This window comes from Haemaphysalis longicornis, unplaced genomic scaffold (genome assembly GCF_048455015.1).
Source record: "Haemaphysalis longicornis isolate Haplotype H1 unplaced genomic scaffold, Haemaphysalis longicornis Haplotype H1 scaffold_5, whole genome shotgun sequence".
Classification (NCBI taxonomy): Eukaryota; Metazoa; Arthropoda; class Arachnida; order Ixodida; family Ixodidae; genus Haemaphysalis; species Haemaphysalis longicornis.
Window position 1 is genome coordinate 149152121 of NW_027526385.1, and position 22308 is coordinate 149174428.

Genomic DNA, 22308 nt, shown 5'->3' on the forward strand with positions numbered 1-22308 from the left:
GATGGCCCTTTCAGGCTCTTTGGAGGCTTGCGGGAGGACCTTTGTTGCGGGACTCTCCGAGAGAGGGGTTGTTAGCTGTGCCTTCGGGTCCACGTTTGGAGAGGAGTCTTGCAGCGGTTGTTCCAGTAGCTATTCACGGGCTGGCTGCTCCACCTTGTCTTTGCTGTTCTGTCCTCTACTGTGGGAGGTGGTGGTGAAGGAGAAAGAGGTCCGGGCGGGCTTGCTGGGTTAGATTACCTTTCAGCTGAAGTGGTTTCCTCTAGATACGTAGTGTTCATCATGGCCGCCATGTCGTCCGTGTTCATAAATTTCTTCAGCTGGGGCCACCCGCGCGCTCGATGCTATCAGCCAGGCCAGCGAGCTTGTTAACACGAAGCTGCACTTGGCGCTCGCAGATAGACAGGTTACAAGACTTAAAAGATAATTGTACGTCGTCTACCTAGATGGAGCAGGAAATTGATGGTGTCAGTGCCTTCTGAAGAGAATTCATTTTTACGATAAACAAAGTGCAACTCAAAACTCCACCTTGCGGCACACCATTTTCCAGCACATGAACCCTAGAGAGTGCAGTTCCGACTCGCACGCGAAACGTTCTTTCAGGCAGGTAACTGGCAAGCGTGTTCAACATGTTACCCGACATACCAAAGTACCTCAAATCGCTGAGGATGCCGTACTGCCAAGCAGTGTCGTACGCCTTTTCAAGATCAAAGAAGACCGTCATACAGTACTGCTTGTGGAGGAAAGCATCTTTGATATAAGACTCTAATGCAACGAGTTCATCGTTGGTAGATCGCCCCGCCCCGCCCCGCCCGGTAGATGCCCCGCCCGTTGTACTCTAAGAAGTGCACGAGTCTACTGGTTATCATCTTCTCGAAGAGCTTACACAGGCAGCTTGTAAGGGCAATGGGACGATAACTGGCGGGAGAGGAGGGGTCCTTCCCTTCCTTTAGGAAGGCCACTACTATGGCCTCCCTCAAAGAGCGTGGAATGTGCCCCGAAAGCCATATTTTATTGTATAGGTGTAAGAGTGTTTCAAGAGTGTCTGGGTGTAGGTGCTGTATCATGGTCATGTAATCTTATCTGCGCCTGGAGCTGAAGGTTTGCACGTGCTCAGGGCAGCCCTCAACTCATACAGAGTGAATTCAGAGTTGTAAGAAGTTTTTGATTTGTCTTTGTCATGTAAAACCTTTTTTTCTGCAGATGTTTTGTGTTTCATTAAAGTGTTTGTGTAGTGTGCTGAACTGGACACGTGTTCAAAGTGTTGTGCAAGTGTGTTAGCCTGGTCTTCCAGTGTGTCCCCTGTTGTACTAACCCAGGGCAGGCTGTGTGTCTGTTGTCCTTTTAGTTTTCGTATACGTGTCCAGACTTTGTGTGTGTCTGTGTATGAATTGATGGAAATGAGGAAGGTGCGCCAACTCTCCCTTTTCGCCTCACGGCAAACTCGCCTCCCAAAAGCCTTAACCCGTTTAACAGAAATGAGATTATCTGATGTGGGGTACCGGCGAAGGATACCCCACGCCTTGTTCTGGGCCTTTCGCGCACGCCTACAGTCCTCATTCCTCCAGGGCCTCCTTGGGTTGGGCGGAGCACCAGAGCCCTGGGGAATGAAACTTTCGGCGGCGGCGAGGATGTCCGCCGTGAGGAGTTGGGCGGCTTCTTCAATTTATATGTGTGTTCTGGATGTGTGGTGTAGTTTGGATGTTTCTGTAAATGTACTCCAGTTCTCTCTAGCTTCATTGAACCTGTTATGGGAAGTTGGACTGTTCGGGCCTTTACTTATGTATGTTAATGTGTTTGGGAAGTGGTCACTACCGTATGGGTTAGTGCCAACATCCCATTCAAGCGATGGAAAGAGTACTGCAGCGCCAATAGCCAAGTCGAGGTGTGAATAAGTGTTGTGTCCTATATTATGGTATGTAGGCTTGTTTTTATTGAATCGGCATGCTCCCGAAGATGTTAGATATTTTTCGACAAGGCGACCGCGGGCATCCGAGCGGGCAGAGCAGCAAAGAGAGTTATGTGCGTTGAGGTTGCCTTAGGCAATGAAAGGTGCGGGTAGCGGATCTACAAGGCCCTCAAAATCCGAACTCGAGAGCTGGAAATCAGGAGGTATGTAAACGGAGGATAGTGTTATTAGCCCATTGAAAATTATGGTACGAATAGCAACAGCCTCAAGGACGGTCTGTAAATAGATAGTGTGACACGCCAAGGACTTTCGGGCAATGATGGCCACACCCCGGGAAGATGTACCACCACCATCCCTGTCCTTCCTAAATACCAGGTAACTATTCAAAAAAATTGTATGTTTGGAATTTAAATGTGTTTCGTGTAGGCATAGGACACTTGGCTGATTGTAGTGCAGTATCTCGTACACATCGTCAAGGTTTTTAAGAAGGCCTCTACAGTTCCATTGTATTATGTTTTCTCTTCCCATTATTTATAGTGAGAGCTACTGGAGTGTGTATGTTTATGTGTCGTCTTTCGGGGCTGTGACTCTTGGATTCGGCTTTTTGGGCCTTTCTGTAGGCTTGGACGTCGGAGGCCGCTCCTTGCGCTGCGTTGCAGGCAAGAACGGCATGACGTCCATCTCGTCGTCCGATGTCCTGTGTGTGCCCGTCGAACCGGGCCCCCCGGACTTTGCCCCTCTTCGGGGGCCCTTCGTTTGAGCCCCCACCGCCGCGGGTGTCGGGGGCACCAGAAGTGGCACGGGTGGTGCGGTGGCGGTGGGAGCCGGAGCGGGGCCCGTGGTGTCCATCCCCTCGGCACCCTCCAACGCACTGGAGGACGGGGAGGCAGGGACGGGAGCGGCACAGGTCCCGGCGGAAGAGGTTGGCACCACAACCGCTGCTGCCTCAGCAAGCGGCGTGGTGGCGGGTTGGGCTGCCTGAGGCAACCCAGGGGGGGTGGGGGGGGGACCAGGTCCGACTCACGGTACTGGGTTCCCGTCAAAACCAGACGCCGCTCCGCCCCCCGGCGAGCTGCGTCGGCGTACCTCCCCAGAGGGAAAGAGGCGAACCTTTTTCCCGCCTCTGGAAAGGTGATGTTCTCAGTGACTTTTACATTTATGATTCGTGTTTCCTCCTTAAATTTCTCACAAGTGCGGGACCACGCTGCGTGGAGCCCCTGGCAGTTGGCACAGGTGAAACTCTGGGTGCTGCAGTTTGCGGACAGGTGGTCATGTTGGCCGCATTTTGCACAGGTGAGGCGGCCGCGGCAAGAGTTGGTGCCATGCCCAAACCGTTGGCACTTAAAACAGCGCCGCGGGTTAGGGATGTAAGGCCGGACCGGACATCGAACAAAACCTGCATTGATGTATTCTGGAAGGCTCGACCTGTCAAACGTTAAGATAAGATGCTTTGTAGGTATTTGTTTGCCCTCTCTACGTATGTTTATGCGCCTCAACCCGGTTACGCCCTGACTTCGAAGGCCCTCCAGCAGGTCGGCTTCAGGTTCGTTCAGTAGATCGGGATTGGAGATCACGCCATGGGAGCTGTTTAAGCTGCGGTGGGGCGTGACCCTGATGTCAAGACCACCGATTCGGGTCTGGCTCAAGAGTTTTTCTGCCTGCTGCTCCTTTGTGACTTCGACCAGCAATTGCCCAGTTCTTTGTTTCTTGGCTTTGTACGCCTCACCAGTTATACTTGTCAGGAACTTCGATACCAAGAAGACAGACAATGAAGCGACAGATCTTTCTGTGTCAGTTGACTCAATTACAAGAAAACAGGAATAGTTGTTTACGGTTGTTGGGAAGACAGTTGTTGAAAGAGGTGGAAATGAAACTTCGGTGCGGCCCCTTTTCGGAGGCCGATAACGTTTGGAGGGGGGTTTTGAAAATGCCATATAGCATAGTATAAAAGCAGGGAGACGGGGGTTCTTTCTCCTTTGACCTTACCTGGTAGTAAAAGAGGTCCCGGAGCTCCCTGTCTGGTAGACAGGCAGGAAGCCCATCGGCCGGAGCTTGACCAAGGTTCCGACGGCCACCGTTTGCGGCTTCTACCCTTCACCTTTAAACACCTCGCCACGGTTGGACACGGCTTATGTATGGGAGCTCGGGGTCCGCGGTGTCGCTGCTCACCGTCACCATGAATACTCAAGGTGCCCCGTCCGGGGGTCCTGGCCGCGTATGACATTATGCATTCGGGCCTGGTCGTGACCGGAGGCGCGGCACACTCGGCACCAGGCCGTTCTGCGGCTCCTGCGGTAGTGCCCGCTGTTGCGGCTCTGCGGCTCCTGCGGTAGTGCCCGCAGTAGTGCCGGCCGGCCAGCCACCGCGATGAGTCTTGGGCATCCTTGAACTGTGGCCTGGTTGGACACACCTTCCAGTGCTGTTAAGCTTGACGGGATCATGTGGCAAACCCTGCTAGTTCTGTTCATGTGCGACCACCCTGGCTTTCGCCAGCCGTCACGCACCACTCGTTGCACTCTGCCGAAGCGCTTAATCTGTCGTTCGATCAGCTCGTCGGGAAGATTTTGAAGAAGCCAGTGGACTTTGACGGGGACCTCGCGTTGGTTTGGGTTTATGACACAGCAACACTTCCTTTAACGGTTATCCCCGTCCGCGCCGCCAGTATTTTCATTTCGTTCTTCCAGGAAAAAGGTACCATTCAAACATGTTTGAACTGTAAGGTTACGAGGCATTCGATCATTCTGAAGTTGCTTATTTTCTCCAAAGCTGAAGCAAGTCTTCTACCCCATACGGCCGCGCTGAGGAGTCTCAATGAAGAAACAGGGAGTTTTCACTAAAATTGTCGTTGGGAAGCGCGGAAAAAAGGGTCCTGCAGGCAACCGGGGTCGACTGTGCGGGCGCGTCGCGCAAAATCCGGTCCGGCGGGGCAGCATCGTTCACCTGTGGGGAGCTCTCGCTCGACATGACTGGCAACGACGAGATCTGGGGAGTGCGGAACTGAACAAGGGAGTACAAATTTTAGTAATGTGGCTTTTCTCACTCTGTTTGGTGCGGCCATGTTGGAAAATGATCTCTAAGCTTATTAATTGTAACGCCGGTTGACATGGCGGTGAGACCAAACAAACCGCTTAGAGGGATTGGTTAGGTCGTCGGTGGGTCAGTGTCCAGGGAGACATAAAGAAGCACGAGCATAATCCCATTATTGCCCGTGAACGGCCGACGAGAACTCCGGAAGAGTTAAACGTGAGGAAAGCAAGAACAGATAATTATGGCGCTGAGCCCATTTTCAGGGGACACTTCATGGTGGTTGGCTACCGAGTGCAATGTATCAGGAATTTGTTGGATAATAAGTAAGGAAGGCAAATTATTTTTTGCAATCGTGCGGAGCACGAGTTTTTTTAACATGCGTCACTGATTCACTTCACCCTTGCACACCTCTTTGTGTGTAATTTTGCCTAGTGCTACGAATACGCTTGGTGTGAAAGACGCATGCATATACTTACTCCCAGAAGAGTGCAGGCTGACATGCAAGCAGCAGTCCGTCTTAAGAAATAGAAAACATCCTTCTGAGTATCAGCCGCTGATGAGTAATTGACGGCGGCCGGAGAACTTACCAGCGCAGTTTGTTAGCAAAGGACAAGGCGGTATCATATCTTCTGTACCACTGACATGGGGGACTGTTGTCATTTCTGTTTAACGTGACACGTTTCTACTCGGTTGTTTCGCGTTAAGGTATGACTTGTCTGCTCCACTGTCCCTGTCACTCGTTTAAGCACCAGTGTACGTAAATATGAATTACACATTGTACCAACAAGTCCCTAAACAACATTTTCTTAGCCTGTGTTAGAAGCTCTTTCTCCGTAAATCTGCTGCCCGCAATGAAATTCTGTATGTTCTAGTTAGTAAGTACGAGAACCACGTGCTGAAATTTAATCAGTGTTGCCATTTTTTGTATAGTGTTCACTACCGGATTTGCCTCACCTGCACCTCATGCGCTAAAACAGACATTTGTATAATTTGGTTAAAAATATTCAGCACACCGTGAATTAGAATACTGAGCCTGTGCGCAGCATTGCAGTGATGGAGGGATGCACATGTTCAAAATAAACTGAACTATTGTTGTTGCATAGAAGGAATCCCAGGCGGCCTAAATCTGTAGCCTTTTTATTGGATGCGTTCTCACAGGACCGCAGGAAATAAAATGGGTGCCTGTTGTATGGCACCACCATGATTATTTGATTCTTAGCGCCATTCCTTTTCGAAAAGGGGTGATGATGTGTCATCTCACGATATAATCTAATATATCTATGTCGTACCCTCTGTTTATTTCTAGGGCTGCTTGCAGAGGAGGCCCTTACTAAATTTTGTCTGTCAGAGGTGGTATCTGTCCTAGGGAATACTCTTGTCTCTGCTGTTCTGCCACAAAGCATTAAAATCTTTTAGTCACATCCACGGCCTTCACATTTACTCCCTCTCTGCTACCCTTTAATCCTAGGACTTCGGCAAGCTGAATATTTCTTTCATATAGCGTTGGATGGGTGTACTCACATTCCAACGCTAGGCGCCAAATTGCTTCTTTTCCCTTTCCGCAGACCACGCATACCCCACCATCGCGTGCATATTTCCCCACAAAGCTTCAAATTCTCAAGCAACCTGCTCTATCCTCTAGAAGGAAAGCACTGCCTTTGGAATTATCGTACAAATTCTCCTTTGTAGCGACCAATTTCTCGGCCGTGCACATGTCTAACGACATTGTACCTTTAACGTTTCTTTTCATTTACGTTTTTTATTCTACACCGCTTAAGTTTTGGTTACCTCGGCTGTCTTTGACTCTCCACTGATCTTCCCGTTTTTAATCATTAGCCTTCTAGTCTTCGTTAGCAACTGCGTGTCCGCGATTTTATGCAGCAGGGCCTTAAAACGTCAGCGGTCTGCCTACATTGATCCATTGGTCTCAATTTCCCTCTCAAAATCAATTTTGCTCTAAGCTTCTCCGATTTCAAACGACGCCTACCACATAGCTCCCCGGATGGGTTCGTTTGTAGTTTTACCTTTTGCTGCTTAGGCCAAACGGCCTAGCTTTCTCTGGTTCATTTGAATACATAATAGAGCGTCTTATTTTAGGCTGAGTAATACATTCACAAATGTGAGGGTTGGAACCGTAACTCTTTTTCAACTCCTCCTCTTCTTTTCGTATTTGTTATACCGTCATAGAACATTATGCTTCATAATAGCTGCGTTTCGCTTTCTTTTATGCTTAAATTGCTCCTTCGGACTTCTTTAGTAGTATTTCCTTGCATATTATACTCTCAAATATATATATATATTTCTCGACTGTGGGTGATTCGTCATGCTAGAGTGACACTGCGTCGGTGCTTATGTTATCCAAAACCAATATTCCCAATTTGTCAGTGCTAAAAGTTAACCCGGGATGTGTGCTTTCTTCGCCACTAATATTTACGAGACGTTGCGTGTACCTCTGGGTAGCTAAACGAACAACGTCGTCTGCCTATAACATTTCCAATCAGTTCACCAAATCATCGCTTCCGCAAACACCGCCACCCGTGTGCGTGCCGTACTTGTGCGTAGTTCCACACATCATCCTACATACAGATCGCACTTTTTCAGATTGGTGAATCTGGAGAGAGAGGACAACCTTTACACGGATGCCACATGTAATATTCAAACATTAACAGCAAACTCAAAACATAGGCGTTGCTCAATGCACCAAGCTAAAATGTCAAGTTGAAATCCCATTCATTCGCTCGGGCAGCGATTGCAGCACACGAAATAAATTTGTCCTGTCATAATGGTTTGGTGTGCATTTTGGCGCATTCAGGGACAGCTTGCAGCATAATGGTCGAAAAAGCCACCAAGGACACCCAATTGAAGTATGCTGCGGCGCTGGCATTCGCAGCTGATGGAGACATGACGTCGTGCACGAATGAAATACAAATTCGGGGTTTGGGGTGCGGGGAAATTTACCACAAAGGGTTGAGGGTGTGCTCAAAGGAGGATGCTACATAACCAGATTACCTATAGTAGAAACGTGGTTCATTTCACACAGACATGTTTACAACAGCTACAACGATCCCTTCCAGAATAAATACCACATGAACGTTACTTGTTCATGTGCAAATTGAACGCTTTTTGACTGTAATGAGATTTCATTGTTTGCTAGTTACTGCGTGTTTAAACGAGGGCGGAGATAGAAGGGTGCCAAAAACCTGTCTTTAGTGTATCATCTTAGGGCTGATGCCAGATTGCGGGACATTTCTGCCTCCTACACTTAAATAAGCAGCGTTTGCGTCACTTGCACTGCACGTAAGCCACTCGCTCTCCAATTTCGAAGTCCAAGTGAAGCTCTCTGCATAAATCAGATGATAAAATTTAGACGATTTCCATTCATGCGTCACAATTCTTACACCCCTTCTACGTTTCAGAAACATTGAGTTGGCTTGGCGAGAATGAACACGTAAATTTTCTATGTTCGGGTAACCACTGAGAGCCCGGATTTAGAATACACCTGTGTAACTTAGTCAGTTCATTCTCAGTTCTTCATATAAATTTGTGTTTGTTTTAAGACAAATACGGGAAGCGCGAGATTAGCTCAAGCTTTGTGAGTTCTTTAGTTTGTTTAAAATATTTATGTATTCGTATTATATTTTCTTATAAACGACAGTTGTTCTCAAATGTGGATATAAAATCCTCATTCGGTGACTTGTTTTTTTGAGCGCTTTATAAATTACACTATTTTGCGATTATCAGATTTCACGAGGTAGCATACGGCTTGTATTGAAGTACATGTCAAAAAATGCTTCAGAGCTTAACAAACTCTCTTGAGTTTTTACAGTTTTGACTGTATATCGGTGGCGCCTTTTACTTCGCACAGGCGTGCATGTGTAAAAATTCGGGTTGTAGCAAAACGAACACCAAATACGCGGAAGTGCAGATTACGTGCCCGGAATCTCGTGCCGTCAATCCTGCGAAACAGAACGCAAAAAGTCTGTGGTTACAAAAAAAATTGTGAACTGCTACAAAGCTTCCACGGCCACACAGTGTTCCAACTTTTACTAAACGCTTCTCTTTTCAAAGCAACCGCATCCAGCGAACCCACTGTTCAGGCAAGTTATCGAAGCCGGTCGAAATGAATACTAATACTAATACTTTCATTTGTACTCGCGCCTGGCGGAGGCGAGCGTATAGGTTTGCTGAGTGGAAAACTGTTTATATCAGTGAAAACCCAACCTCAAAAGTGCCTGGCTCGTTTTCGCCGCTGTTTATGCAGCCAGCACCACAACATATCTGACTGGACATTTTTTCGCCCAGCACGTAAGCTCCCAACATTAAAAGTGCCGATGCTGACACTAACAAAACAACTGAAGTCTGCGCACTGCAAAGCGCAGGCTCCATTCATTGGATAGAGCATGCGCACCAGGTAAGCATCGCAGGGTGTCCCCACGCGTCCAGTTCCCCGTTCTCTTGGCTCCTGTGTTGAATATGAAATTTTCAAATGATATTTCAGTATTTGTTCATCGTGTTAGCATTTCTGTTTTGTTTTTTCCCTCTTTCTTGTCTGAGTACATACCGATGGCTTTTCTAAATATTTTTTGTGATGTTTTCCCTCCAAAGGAGTTATCCAGAGCAACCGATGAGTTTGAAAGGAGACTCAACGATGTGAAGAGTGCACTGGTGAGTCATAAATTTAGGTTACAATTGTCAGCAGGTATGTTTTAATTAAAGAGCAAGGGACCGTCATCACATGATGTTACCGCGGAGTTACATGACTTGCAAATGGTCACAAAACTCTGATAAGGTTCTGATACGTTTTTCGCGTGCTAAATTAATACTGGCATGAATTATAAAAGCTGAGCTCAATTTAAATAGATCTTAATGCATGAACACTAATGTTTCAGAAAAGTTGAACCTGGAACCGTTTTGTATACGTTATATGCATTTTCCTACCTTAACGGCCTCCGTAGTAGACACATTGAATGACGTTGGATACAAGTGATGCCTTCTTAAAATTATCGGGGGGGAGGGGGGGGGGCTACAAGCTTTTTTTTTTCAAGAACAGGAACAGTAATTGCTTCGACAAGAGGCACCAAAGAATAGAGGCACCTATATATACCAGAATGTGATTTTCCCAAAGACCGAATAAAGGGTGAACCAACTCATTTAGAGGACACCCCACAGCCGTACAAACGTATGCACAACAATATGCATATATTCACAAAAGCATTGAAGCGGCTACAGGAAAGCATCAAAATATTATTTTGCATAAAGTAGCACTAAGGCTGAACTGACTGCGAGCAAAGTAAAAAGAGAAGAACACAAAAAACAAAGACACTAACACATCATACAGTTGCAAAGATATGGAGACAGGACGTGCAGAGGTCCCAGATTCCCGTTTGTACCTGTTCATCGGGAAGATTTTATTTTTTCTGGTGCGAACACACCTTTGTGTGAATCTATTCATATCGGTCATTCTTTATTTCTTGTACTTCGACAAGACATTTTGGTTTGGCGTAACAAATACCTGAAACTGAGTTTTAAAACGTATAAAATAACAGCCTCACAACATTCTGGACCGCGGTTAAGGAGAGAAAGGCTACGTGCAGTTTGAAGTTTGTGACTCTAGTAAATGATGAGCCATTAGAGAAAGGGACTGTAACTGCACAGTTTGGGATAGAATACTTATGCTGTACTCCCACGGCGGTTTCGCACTCCTGTTGTGTGTGAACTGACGTTGTACAGAAGGTTGTTTTATGTTTTAAGGCGGCATTTTTTATTGTACGTGCACAATCCAAATATCCCACGAGTTTACTGCGGTGGAATTTATGTAGTTGGTGTGGGCAGCTTCGTATGGTGAAAATTAAATGAATACCAAAACACTGGTCCACATTTAGGCATGTTAGGATTGTGCCTGTGAGGGTGAAAGATTATATCCAAAGGCATGCAGGCAAGTAAAATGATGCCACGTTGCATTTACGGAATTTTGAGAATTGCCAATATCTTGAACACTTTTCAACATTCAGCAAACCTGATTGGGGATCACTTGGTTTTATTCTATTTTAATTGTGGCATATGGGAGAGAATCATCTGCAAAGATAAGATAAGGAGTGAGACACTTAGTTTACCCCGTAGATAAATCCAGTTTTTGCATGCGTGAAGACACGTTTATTGGAGTCTTTTTCGATGAAGGAACCTACGTGACCATGGTTTAGGCTTGAAAGCTGAACTCTTAATGTCAGCCCGCACGCCCGACCTGACCTAGTGTGAGCGGCGCACCACTCATGGTACGCTGCGTGGGTAGGCCATGCCTATAATTTGTGTAATTTCTGTGTAATTTGTGTGAAACGTCTGACGTCCGTAGGGGGCCTGGCTGATGCGTATTGCATATAGCTCTAGAATTCCCGTGATGACTTGGCTAAGCTGTACATCGTCTTCAGAAAAATACTGCTCGTGAACGGACGGCACCAAACACAAGCACTGATCTCATACTAACCAAAATACCCTCTATGTACCACAAGGAAAGGGAACAGATAGCACGTGTCGTAGATTCAATACAAGGGGAGCAGGGTATTGTTGCGGTTTTTTAGGAGGTACTAAAAAAAGCGCCGTGGCTATGAGTACAGAAGAATGATCACGATGTGTTACTGTACTGTTGTACATTATTGTATCTTGTTACTTGATTCGTTAGCTAAGTGAAGTTAGTATCCTTTGTTTCCTGTCCGCTTTCTCAAAATTTGGACTAACATTTGCATACTGCTGCTCATATACTTGACAATTATCCAATTGGTATTTGTAAGATGTTTACACAACATTAGTTAGTCGTTTCTCAGCACTCTGGTCATGGGCTTATTCTCCATCTCACTCCTCGTATCGATTACTTCACCTTCCGTCACAACTCTTTCAGCGGTCCATGTGTTGTAGTAACAAATATTGTCACACAACAAACTCTGACTACTGATTTGTTTCATATAAACAGACTAGGTTATTCATGATTACAATATATTGCAAGTCAAGGGGCACGATCACGTGAGGTTGTCTTATGTGAGCTGTTGCTCTGTGTACTCATGCTTAGTCCTGGTTATTTGTTCTTTGGTGTGCAATGATTATTATGCGTTTTTTTCTCTTTCTAACGATTATCATTGTTTGAATCACTCTCTTTATGGCAGGGCCAACGCGGATGGAATATATATTGATCATGGTGATGAACCCGGCGATTACAAATGTACGTACGGATATGTTTGCACCCATAAAATTACTTTTATTTGTCTTAGAACAGGTTTTTTTCTCCTGTTTTTAATAATTTATTCGTGATACAATACCTTCACTATAATACCAGCGATTCTTACAAACACTATAGAAAACCTACAAGCACGCATACTATCGAAAAGCACTCCTGCTAACTAAAATTAAGGAAGTATTAGGATTGTTAGCAAAAACAAATGTTTTCACGGTGAAAAACGTTTGGCTAAGGTAATAATTAAAGAAAAAGAACAAGCAGAGTAAAACGGAACAATGGCACTGAATAAATAGTGCCTTTATTAGTATTGAGGCTTGCATAAATGCTTGCCTGGTCCTGGCTTGCCATTTAGAGCTTGTAGTTTGTCAAGACATACAGCTAAGTACCTTCGTGAAGATGACCCCGTACGAAAGTGCATGGTGGACAGCAGGCCGTGCTCTGTCAGATAATAAGAAATGCGGCCTTTGGTTTCGAAGAAAACAATGAGGCCAACAGGTCGTGTATTACTCGAAATTCTGGGCACAGTCAGATACGTCCGCTGAAAGCATAAGGCGGCTAATTTGTTTTGAATAAGGCACAAGGAGTGCCACAATTTCCCAGGTGTTTTTTACTTCCCAAGTGCCTTTCAATCGTTTGGCGGAATTATTTATCAGACATGGCACAAAATGCTGAACCGGAAAAACACATAACTTGGCTGTTCGAGTGAACACTGAAGCAACACCGACTTTTCTACATTCGCTTATCGATGCAGCACCCGGCACAATAAATGCATAACCACTTACATGAAAGGGAATATTTGTAGGCTGGGGAAATTCTGCTTGCCCATACTGACCGGTTCCATTACTAACTGCACTAGACTTGCACGAAGATCGGTTGCCAGCCCTGAAATTTTATGTGAGGCTTTTAAACTGGCTACAATTTAGTGCCTTAAAGGCCAACTGCACTCAAATTTTCGACAACTCAGAAATAATGTCACGAAATAGTACACATAGAAATAGTGCGAAATGCGAAATACTGCGTCTCAAACATGAAAGCGTGCGACGCAAACGGCTGACGACTTTGGCGCTTTCAGAACCGGAAATGAATAGAAAAGGTGACCATTACCGGCGACCAGAATTGACGTACTTGATAGAACGGAAGCGACCGCGCAAGAACCAGCGTCCGCTCAGAGCCCCCTTTAAATACGAGGGGTAGCGTAGCGTTTCGCATTGTTATTTCCACAGAAGATCTGCCGCTAATATTTGCTCAGGGTAATGGAGTTAGACGCAAATTCCGACATCGCGTTGCTGTCAATCGAGGTGAAGTAGACAGTACGACAGTTATTTTTCCGTCAGAATAACTGGCGTTTTAGCAGTCCCTGGCATTGCGAGTAAAAAAGTGGGCCATGATTAACAAAGCTAGTGTCTAGTACAATATCGAAGACCAGCTTTCGAAGATATCGAAGACGATGTCAAAGATAGCCGGCGCCTTGGATATCCAATCGCGCTCCTTGAAGGGAATGATCCGCACGCGGGCGGACATGAATCACTATATTACTATACATTGCGGGCAAACAACTTTGTGAATATCAGTCCAGTATTTTTAGCATTTGTGCACATCGAGAACCGAATTTTAAAGTGGTCTGAAACTACAAGCTAGCTTCCACAGCTACGTGATGCACTAAAACATGAAAAAAGTTACTTATCTACCGCTCTTTTCACCTTTCACCAAAGGCATGGGCTGTTGAAAAAGTTTGACTGTCACGCAAACCAAACCTAGCCCTCTACAAAATTAAATACTTCACTTGGGAATTGAGAAAAATCTAATTTATTGTTTGCGAGAGCAGAAGTTCCATTGGTTTTTGCATTTGGTGAAGAAGACGGCCGATACTTGTGCGGATGTATTTGGTACCACGAGCAAGGCTAATTTTGGTTCACTTACCGAGTGAGGAAAAAACCACAGAAATGTTTACACCTCTTTGTGCAGCAACTCAAGCTAGGTGGCAAAACTTTCGGAAAGGGCTAAGGAATAAACGGGCCGAATAGGCTCATCCCAACTATGGCAAATATTGTATGCGGAAGTGCAACTGGTCAAGAATTTATAAACGGCCCTTTTGTGTGATAGATGCAATAGCGATAACAAATGTAAGGCAAACGCGCGTGTCGCGTTTTTTTAGTACTAATATTATTTTTAAATTTAAAAAGTTTCGCTAACTACAGAAAGTTCGCAAGGGCGGGAATAGTATGCAGACTGCAAATATCTTCTATTTCACTGAAAGAAGGAAAATAATTGCGGAGATTGCTACCTACGCGGTTAGTTTTAATGATTGTGACGGCGATGGTGGTACAGCGCGGTGGTGTAGAAGAGAAACCCCTGGCGAATGCATCCGTGCGTACGGTGGACCGCCGTGCAAGTCGCCGGAGAAGCGCGAGCTCCAGGGACAGGTTCCCCTACCTCTGTCACAGGCCACTCGGAACTTGTTTCGGCGACTCTCCACCAGGTGCAAACGTCGTCTGCACGGAGCTACTTTGAACGACGGTACCTAGTTTCCTCTGTGCTTTTGAAGCTTAAGATTTCGACATGGTGATTTTAAGACCATATACTACTTATCTGGATCAACTTTCGACAAAGAAAATTTCGAGTGCAGTTAGCCTTTAAGTCGGTTGCAACTTAATGGGACCAAAGTGGTTGCCATTGAAGTTGCATGTTCGGAACGGCTGGTTCTGTAACGGAGCTAAGAAATGGTTTCAAGGGGCTGCACATTACGATCGCGTGTCTGTTGGGGCTTGTGCCGTTCCTTTAAGCATTGAACCTGCAGGCTGCTACTGCTACTCTTCTGTGAAAAATTTTAAAATGTACATATGATCTGATAAAATAAGTGCTGCAGTATATTATAAACAAATTCACTGCAAGCACCTTTTCTTCAAAGGTGATGTGGAGAGAGATCACAGATGTACCGCGAGCAGGTGTGTCATGGGACGTTTTTTGCCAACTTTAGCTGTACGGTAAAATATCGTAACAGCGTTGATGAACTGCAGTGCCACAAGAGATGGTTCATTTGGCTTCGAATAAATGCACGAATAGGTGCACAAATGCAAGCAAATCTAGGCGCCCCATGTATGGTTAGCCCTAGGTTTAACACCTTGCTATATGCACCTTAAAGCATGCTTGTGTTTCTTAGTGATGCGTTTTACGTTTATGAAACATGTTATTCGCTTTATAAAGTCTTCTCAGCGATTTTGCGGCACTGTATTTTGACTTCGACATAAAATTGGTCAGTAAGGCATTTTGCTTGGCTAGTTGGTTCATCATACTTATACGTAAAACTGCGTATAAAATGTGTATACGTATTTGCGTAGAACAATAAAGTTGGTCCCTTCAGGGGTTTGTAGCATTGGTTTAGAAAGGGAGTTTGCTTGCAAATTTTCAAGCAAAGCACAAATCGTCTTGTTCAGGTCGGACCACGAGAGTGAAGCTTGGAATGGTCAGTGGGAAATGATCATGATTGTGGCGTTTGAAGCAATAAAGCCATTCCTGCCCTTGATGTGCACCGTAGTGAAGGGCTTCGGATTATTTGGACGACATGGGGCCTTTACTGTGTGTCCAACTAGCGAAAAACGGGCGTTTCTGCTTTTTGCCTCCATCAGAAAAGGCGCTTCGTCCTTTATCGAACCGACTTTCTTTGGGTCAGTACCATTGAGCCATTGCGAGAGGTAACCAGTGGTTGAGACAACTTACAAAAAAAATATAGGCACTGGTCTGATATCCGCAAACGCACAAAACTCCTCATCACACAGTTCGTAGTCAGCAATGTGAGTTTCGTGCAACCAGGTACACCGGTGTAAGCGGCTTTCAGCAGCGGTGCTGACCACCCTAGTTTCAGTCGTTTAGACGTGCTGTTAAAATAGAGCGTAGTGTGTTCTTTAGAAATGCACCGTATCCTTAGTCCCGTCACCAAGCTAGCTCAATGGCCAACTTTGTTCGTATTTAGTTTATGATTTTCTTCTGTCAGCTCAGTTAATCAAACTTAGTTCTTTTTCAGCCAAACAGCATGCTTTCCCCCAAAACAGCAGTGCTTCAGTGGTGCTTCTATCGAAATTTTCTACTACGTTAAGCACACTGAACACCATTGCAACGAGGCAGCACTATAGTTAATAGACTAAACCTTAAATTCTGTAACAAGTTTTGCTGAAATGGATATATAGTCGCAGGGTAAAATTTGGTCCTCGAAAACTTGCAAGGTTTAGTAACATAAGATCTATAAATATTCCAAGGATCTTTACAAATTTGTAAGAATTTAATGGCGAGGGTTTATTTGGACCATCTGCTAAACTTCTCAAGAGCTCTCACTCTAACGTGTCAAGAGGCCGTTTTCGTCAACACTTGACCAGCCCAATGGACAGCACCTTCTGAAGGTCGTTTCACTCGGTTGCCAGCCCAAGGAACATCCTCTCCGGCAATGTCGGTACCTTCTTCTTTAAAGGCGGCGAAAATCACGCGTGTGGCAGTGGCCTACCCTTCTTCGGTGTGCTGGTTCCGTTTCTCGGTATGCGTTGGTTTGCCCTTCCTGAGACCGTTCCTCCAGCCCTCCTACCGAACTTCTCTTTCCCTCTCTTGGCACACGATCACCAGCTCGTGCTTCCAAGCTCGCCTTGCTCCGATCATAAGTCCAACCTCTACCTCACGACGTGCATGCTAGAAGTATAGTTGTACGGCTTTCATTTTTAAATGCATAGTCTTTCGGTTGAACTCATCAACACTGATTCGAACCCAACTGTGCAATGACGCAACAGATGTCCTGAGTAAATTCACTTTGAATGTGCCCAGTGCTCGAGATTAGGTATGAGTCCACATTTGCATAATAGTAGCGCGTTTTGTTCAAAGCTGATAAAAAGAAACAAGGAACGCCACATGCACCTTAATTGGTCATTATTTTTTTTCACAATTTTACGAAGAGTTGAGGCATCCTCCAGGTACCCACAGACGAAAACCGCTATGGAGGCTTGAAAATCTGCCAATCATCTGCTCTCTGCTATATTTTTGTGTTCATCTGTAGATTTGCAGCTCATTTTTATTTTCAAACAAGATGCGTGTATGAACATCAGGAAGTAACCTGTAATTTCTACACGTTTTTCTTACAGGTAATCGAAGCTTCAAGTTTTCGCAACTATCAAGCAGCTTCTTTCTTTGTGGCGACTTTTGCAACCAGCCTGTCCTCCGCAAAATGTGACCACTCAATTTACGTAAATGTCCAGAAAACTGTAATAAATGTCCTACTAATCGGACTGCGTTATTGTTGCTGAATAAATTACGTAAGCAAGAAATGCTCAATTGTATCGGTTATCAGTCTATGTTTGTGATGCAAAATAAAAGAGGTCACTGCCCTTCGAGCTGTGTCTTGCGATAAATAAACTGGAGTTCGGTGATGATGCACGAGAAAGGAGATTTTGCAGAATTAGCTGAATTTCGCCAAAAACGTGTTTTACTTCCGCAGAGACTGTTTATCTGCAGTGTCGCGAAGGAAGGATACATTCCCATTACAGCACCTCAATTTCAATTTATGTGAAATCCAGCTTCTAGCGAAGGCAACTTGTGGTGACAGCCTCTAGGCGACTTATCCGTCGCTTGTTAAAGGCTGGTGCTTTTGTTACAAGCTTTTCATAAAAATAGGGTTAGGATTGCTAACAGAATATAGTGTTAATGAGGTATACTACGCTGTGCTTTGGGTCGTACGAACACGCTCAATTTAACTCGGCACACGCCAGCAGACGCCGAAAGTGCTCTTCGGTAAAGTCACTGAACGAGGAAAGTGTAGCCACGAGATTTAATTAGCCACGTGGTTTATTTACGTGTATCTTGTTGTCTGTCCGTTCACTCCAGTCGGCTTGCCATGTTTTACGAAGTTGTTGTTATGTGTGGCTTCATGTCAGTGTACGGTACTGTTGTTGTATCAACTGTGCCTTGTAGTGCAGCACCGGCAGCCATTTCATCAGCAACCGCATTCCCAACGATTCCGCAGTGGCCTGCAACCCACCATACAGTAATATCAAGGTTTGCGGTACATGCGGAAAAAAGAGCCCTAAAAATAAGATTAGCTGCGTAACGTTTTGATCGGTTGTTACAGGACAGCGCACGTACAACACTGAGGGTGACGGTGTACGTGATGAACTTCAAAATGTCGTGTTGTACGCTGTAATATAAAACCATTAAGATAAGGCATGCTTCCGCCGAGAATATACTCTTCCGGATGTTCATGGCTTTACAGACGCGAACGTTCTGTCCGTAAGCAGCAAAAGGCACTGCAGTAGCAGTCTTTGACGCGTCACTATAAAATCCTGCAGACCGGTATTCATCCTGCAGAAACAAGAAATGCAGCAAAATTGCTAATATTGGTGCCCTGTTCTTATCAAGCTGCGTAAAAGACAGGCCACACAACACAAGGCGGAGATTCCAGGGTGGTCTAAAATCAGTGATAGGTGTCTTGTGAATGTCTAAAAACGTTACCGTGAGCTCAGACGCTTTCTCTTTCATCCTATGTCAGAAACGCCGAGAAATGGATGAACGATTGAAAACGAATTGTTTTGAGGATGCACAATTAATGGTGCAATCAAACGGGTGGTTATTCAGGGCCATATTTCCGAGGTATACAACAAGTCCATGTAAATCTTCTGGTGGTGTTGGGACCATTTCTAACACTTGGCGTAGACGCTCTGGACTGGGCTAGTGCGGAAAACACCACACGCAAGGCGAATCCCCAGATGCAGCAGTGGGTCGAGCATTTTTAGGGCCGTTTTTGTTGCAGTCCCATCAACGATACTTTCATCGTCCAATCGAACTCCACCCGACTAAAAAAAGTATGTAACAGGAGTTGTTCGTCCGTTCCATAGGACTGAGGTGACAGACGTTTAAGAAGGTTTATTGTGTCGCAACCGGTGCAGAATCAACCAGCCGCGACAGCGTCTGGGCTCGAACTGATTTTTATTTTTGCAGCGCGAGTGCACGTGAGCGTGCGCCTCGTGGTTGCGCCTTCGTCGTCATCGTCGTCTCGGCTCGGTGGACCTCCGCCGCTACAGGGCTCCCCCATAGGGATGGAGGCTGTTGTTTAAGCCCACGTGACAGTGTTTTCAACGGTTGAAGCTGCAAATTCCTGGGCATGGCTGTTGAGACAGGGAAGGTTAGGCTGGGTCGGAGAGAGGCGACGTAAGCGGGCTTTATCCGGTAAGCTGCGATGACGTTTTGCCGGCCGTTGATGTCGAGAAAGGAAGTCTTCGGGTGCCTCCCGATGACGCCGTATAGGCCATTGAAAGCGGAGTGAGGTTTCGACGGGCAGCGTCGCGGCGCACGAAGACGTGAGTGGAGGAAGAAAGGTCCTGGCTCACGAAGACGCAGTGGTCGCCGCGCTGTCGACGAAGCACGGGCCGGATTTGCTCGAAAAGGCGACGGAGGTCAGCCACGTAATCGGCGTGGTCCGAAGGTCCATCGGCAGGCGGAGGTGTGAGGAAGTCGACCGGGAGACGAAGTGGGCAGCGACACCCCAGCTCGGCAGTGTGCAACGCAGGTCAGTCTTAAAAGCCGAGCGTAGTCGGAGCAAGACGAGGGGAAGGTGGTCGGTTCAATGTTTCCTTGTCTCGTAGGTCGTGAGAGCAGCCTTGAGTTGGCGGTGTAAACGCTCCACCATCCCGTTGCCAGACGGGTGGTAGGAGGTGGTGTGTATGTGGTGTACTCCCAAGATAGCAGCGAGGGCATTGCACAAGGCGGATCGGAATTGCGCACGCGATCAGTGGTGACAACAGCAATTCAGCCAAAACCGGACACCCAACCACCAACAAATGCTTTGGCGACTGTTCCCGCAGTAATATCAGGGATCGGGATTGCCTCTGGCCAGCGCGTGAAATGGTCTACGCTCGTCAAAACGTAGGTGGCGCACAATGAGGTTGTATAAAACTTCTGGAGTGGAGATGGCGCTCGAAAACACACGCCGAGGGCCGCGATCTTGCCGTGCGCAGAAAACTCGTTCCGTCGTAGCGGACGCATTGCACCCGTCGCATCATGTACTTGTTTTTGCGCGGGTTACGTTATATTTTTGCTTCTATTCTTTTTTGTTTCGTTTTGCTTTGTTTTGCAAGTTGACTCTCTCATGCGGCTAGCTTCAAGCGCACCAAACCTTTCTTGCGCGCTTTCATTTCGATGCATGTGATTTCCGTTATGCTTCCCTCTTCGTGTTTCTAGTTAAGCGCTACACACGTCTCTTGTGCGTGCGCCGGTGGCCGCACACATCTGGTAATTATTTACATTCTTGGGCGCAAACAAGTAAAATAAACAGAAGACACAACGACATTTTTTTCTGGCCCTTGTGTCGTTCTTCCGAGTTCTGTCTTGCCAAAGAGCAGAACTCGTGTTCGTTCGCGGATGGATGCTCCAAAGGTGTATATGAAGCAGAAATGGCCTGCTCGTGCGTCACCTTCGGCTGCACTAATCGCGCGACGATGTCGGGGACAAGGAGTTTTATAAAACCTCCTTGGTAGGGGATCACATTTCATCTGTAAGTACTGAGGGTATCCGTTTGTTTTGGGTCTCGAGGGCATTAGTAGTATTATATCGTTAAAAGCGCACACTTTCCCGTCGTTTTTGTGTGATGTAGTGGCGCATCATCATCATCTGGTCGCATCGCCACTATCCTCATCATCAACGGCTGCCTACCATAATCATCAGCGGTGTTTGCCCGGCTGCGTCAACAGTGCCAGGCGCCACGGAGATCGAACACGACCATGCAGCTGGGCGGCAGCTTGTCCACGCCACTCCCATTCCCGGCTGGGCCTACGCTCCCCAAATAATTGTAGGAGGCCACCGCACACCAGCCCAGTCTGCTTCCTACAAGTGGTGACCCGGACGCTCCCTACAAGCCCAAATGTCTAAGTCACTTCGCCAGTCTACTATCTCTAGGCGACTACGGACGACACTTTGCCCCTCACATGGTGCGCGCAATCGTGCCCCGGGTAACCACAGAGGTGGCCACACAACGGAGCCGTCCAACACACGCAAGCCTACTCCACCCCGTTCCTTGGACCGCTTTTCGGACCCCCCGATGCACCCGAGCCGTTCTAGACCACTCCTGTGCCTCTGGGTGCGCCTGCTTGCTTTCGCATCACAAGACATACGTCGCTCTCTGCGTCCGCTACGCGACTCACAGCAAAGACCACCCGACGGCATCAACTGTCACCAGACGCTTTCACGGAACTGACCATGCCCGCCTAAGGACCTCGAACGTGGACAGACCTCCATAACTGATTGTGTTGTGCATGCCTGTGCATAGTTTTTTTCTCGAACTCTACATCAGACATACATTTATCGTAACGCGTGGGGGGGAGCTCTGTAGTGGCGCATCATTGCTATACTCGCATCGCCACTATCCTCATCATCAAGGGCTGCCTACCATCATCAGCAGCGGTGCTTGCCCGGCTGCGTCAACAGTGCCACGCGCAAAGAAGATGGAAAACGACCGTGCAGCTGGGCGGCAGCTTGTCTACGCTGCTCCCACTCCTGGCTGATCCTACGCTCCCCAAATAAATGTAGAAGGCCACCGCACACCAGCCCAGTCTGCTTACTACGATGTAAAGGGAAAATTCGCCATAGCACCTGCCGTCCGCTTACTGAGCATACTGTACGCGCTTGTTTACGCAGATATGCGAATGTTTTCGCTCGTAGTTGTGGAGGTCCTGCAGTCGCTTGACTGCGCGAAATCACATCTTTGTAAATATGGCGGCCGCAAATTGTTTTTCCGCACTTATTGAAATGCAGCGTATTGCTCAGACAGTTACCGTCAAAAATCAAGGCTCTCTTGTTTAATATATTTCATTAGCATCCGGCCCTACGTGAATACTCTGACGTTTCTCGTTAGCGCGGTTTCGTAGAAGTATTTGATGCACCGCAATGCTCTGCAGCGTTCTTCGTCCGCATGATTTTCTTACCGATAGCACGCTGCTCGCGTATTAACGTGCGTGGTCAACGAGGTAGTAAATGTGATTGAGTAACCTCCTGCGCGTAGTTTTCTTATGAATACCACACTGCAATCGTGCAAATGTGCGCGGTTAATGCTTTCGCGCATCCAATTAGGAACCTTCTGGATTTGAAAAATAAAGTCAATGCAAGTGAGACATGTACGTGTGATTAT

The 22308-nt window shown here is 46.6% G+C and overlaps 1 protein-coding gene across 1 annotated transcript in view; it reads left to right on the forward strand.

The window, feature by feature from the left end:
* Positions 1 to 17461, forward strand: part of LOC144139441 (uncharacterized) — a 54556-nt gene extending 37095 nt beyond the window's left edge. Inside the window, exons 10-12 of the mRNA XM_077671770.1 lie at positions 9539 to 9598; positions 12088 to 12143; positions 17279 to 17461. Coding sequence (XP_077527896.1) covers positions 9539 to 9598; positions 12088 to 12114 — 87 coding nt within the window. The 3' untranslated portion in view covers positions 12115 to 12143; positions 17279 to 17461. The remainder of the gene's footprint in view (positions 1 to 9538; positions 9599 to 12087; positions 12144 to 17278) is intronic.
* Positions 17462 to 22308: the final 4847 nt, after the last annotated feature.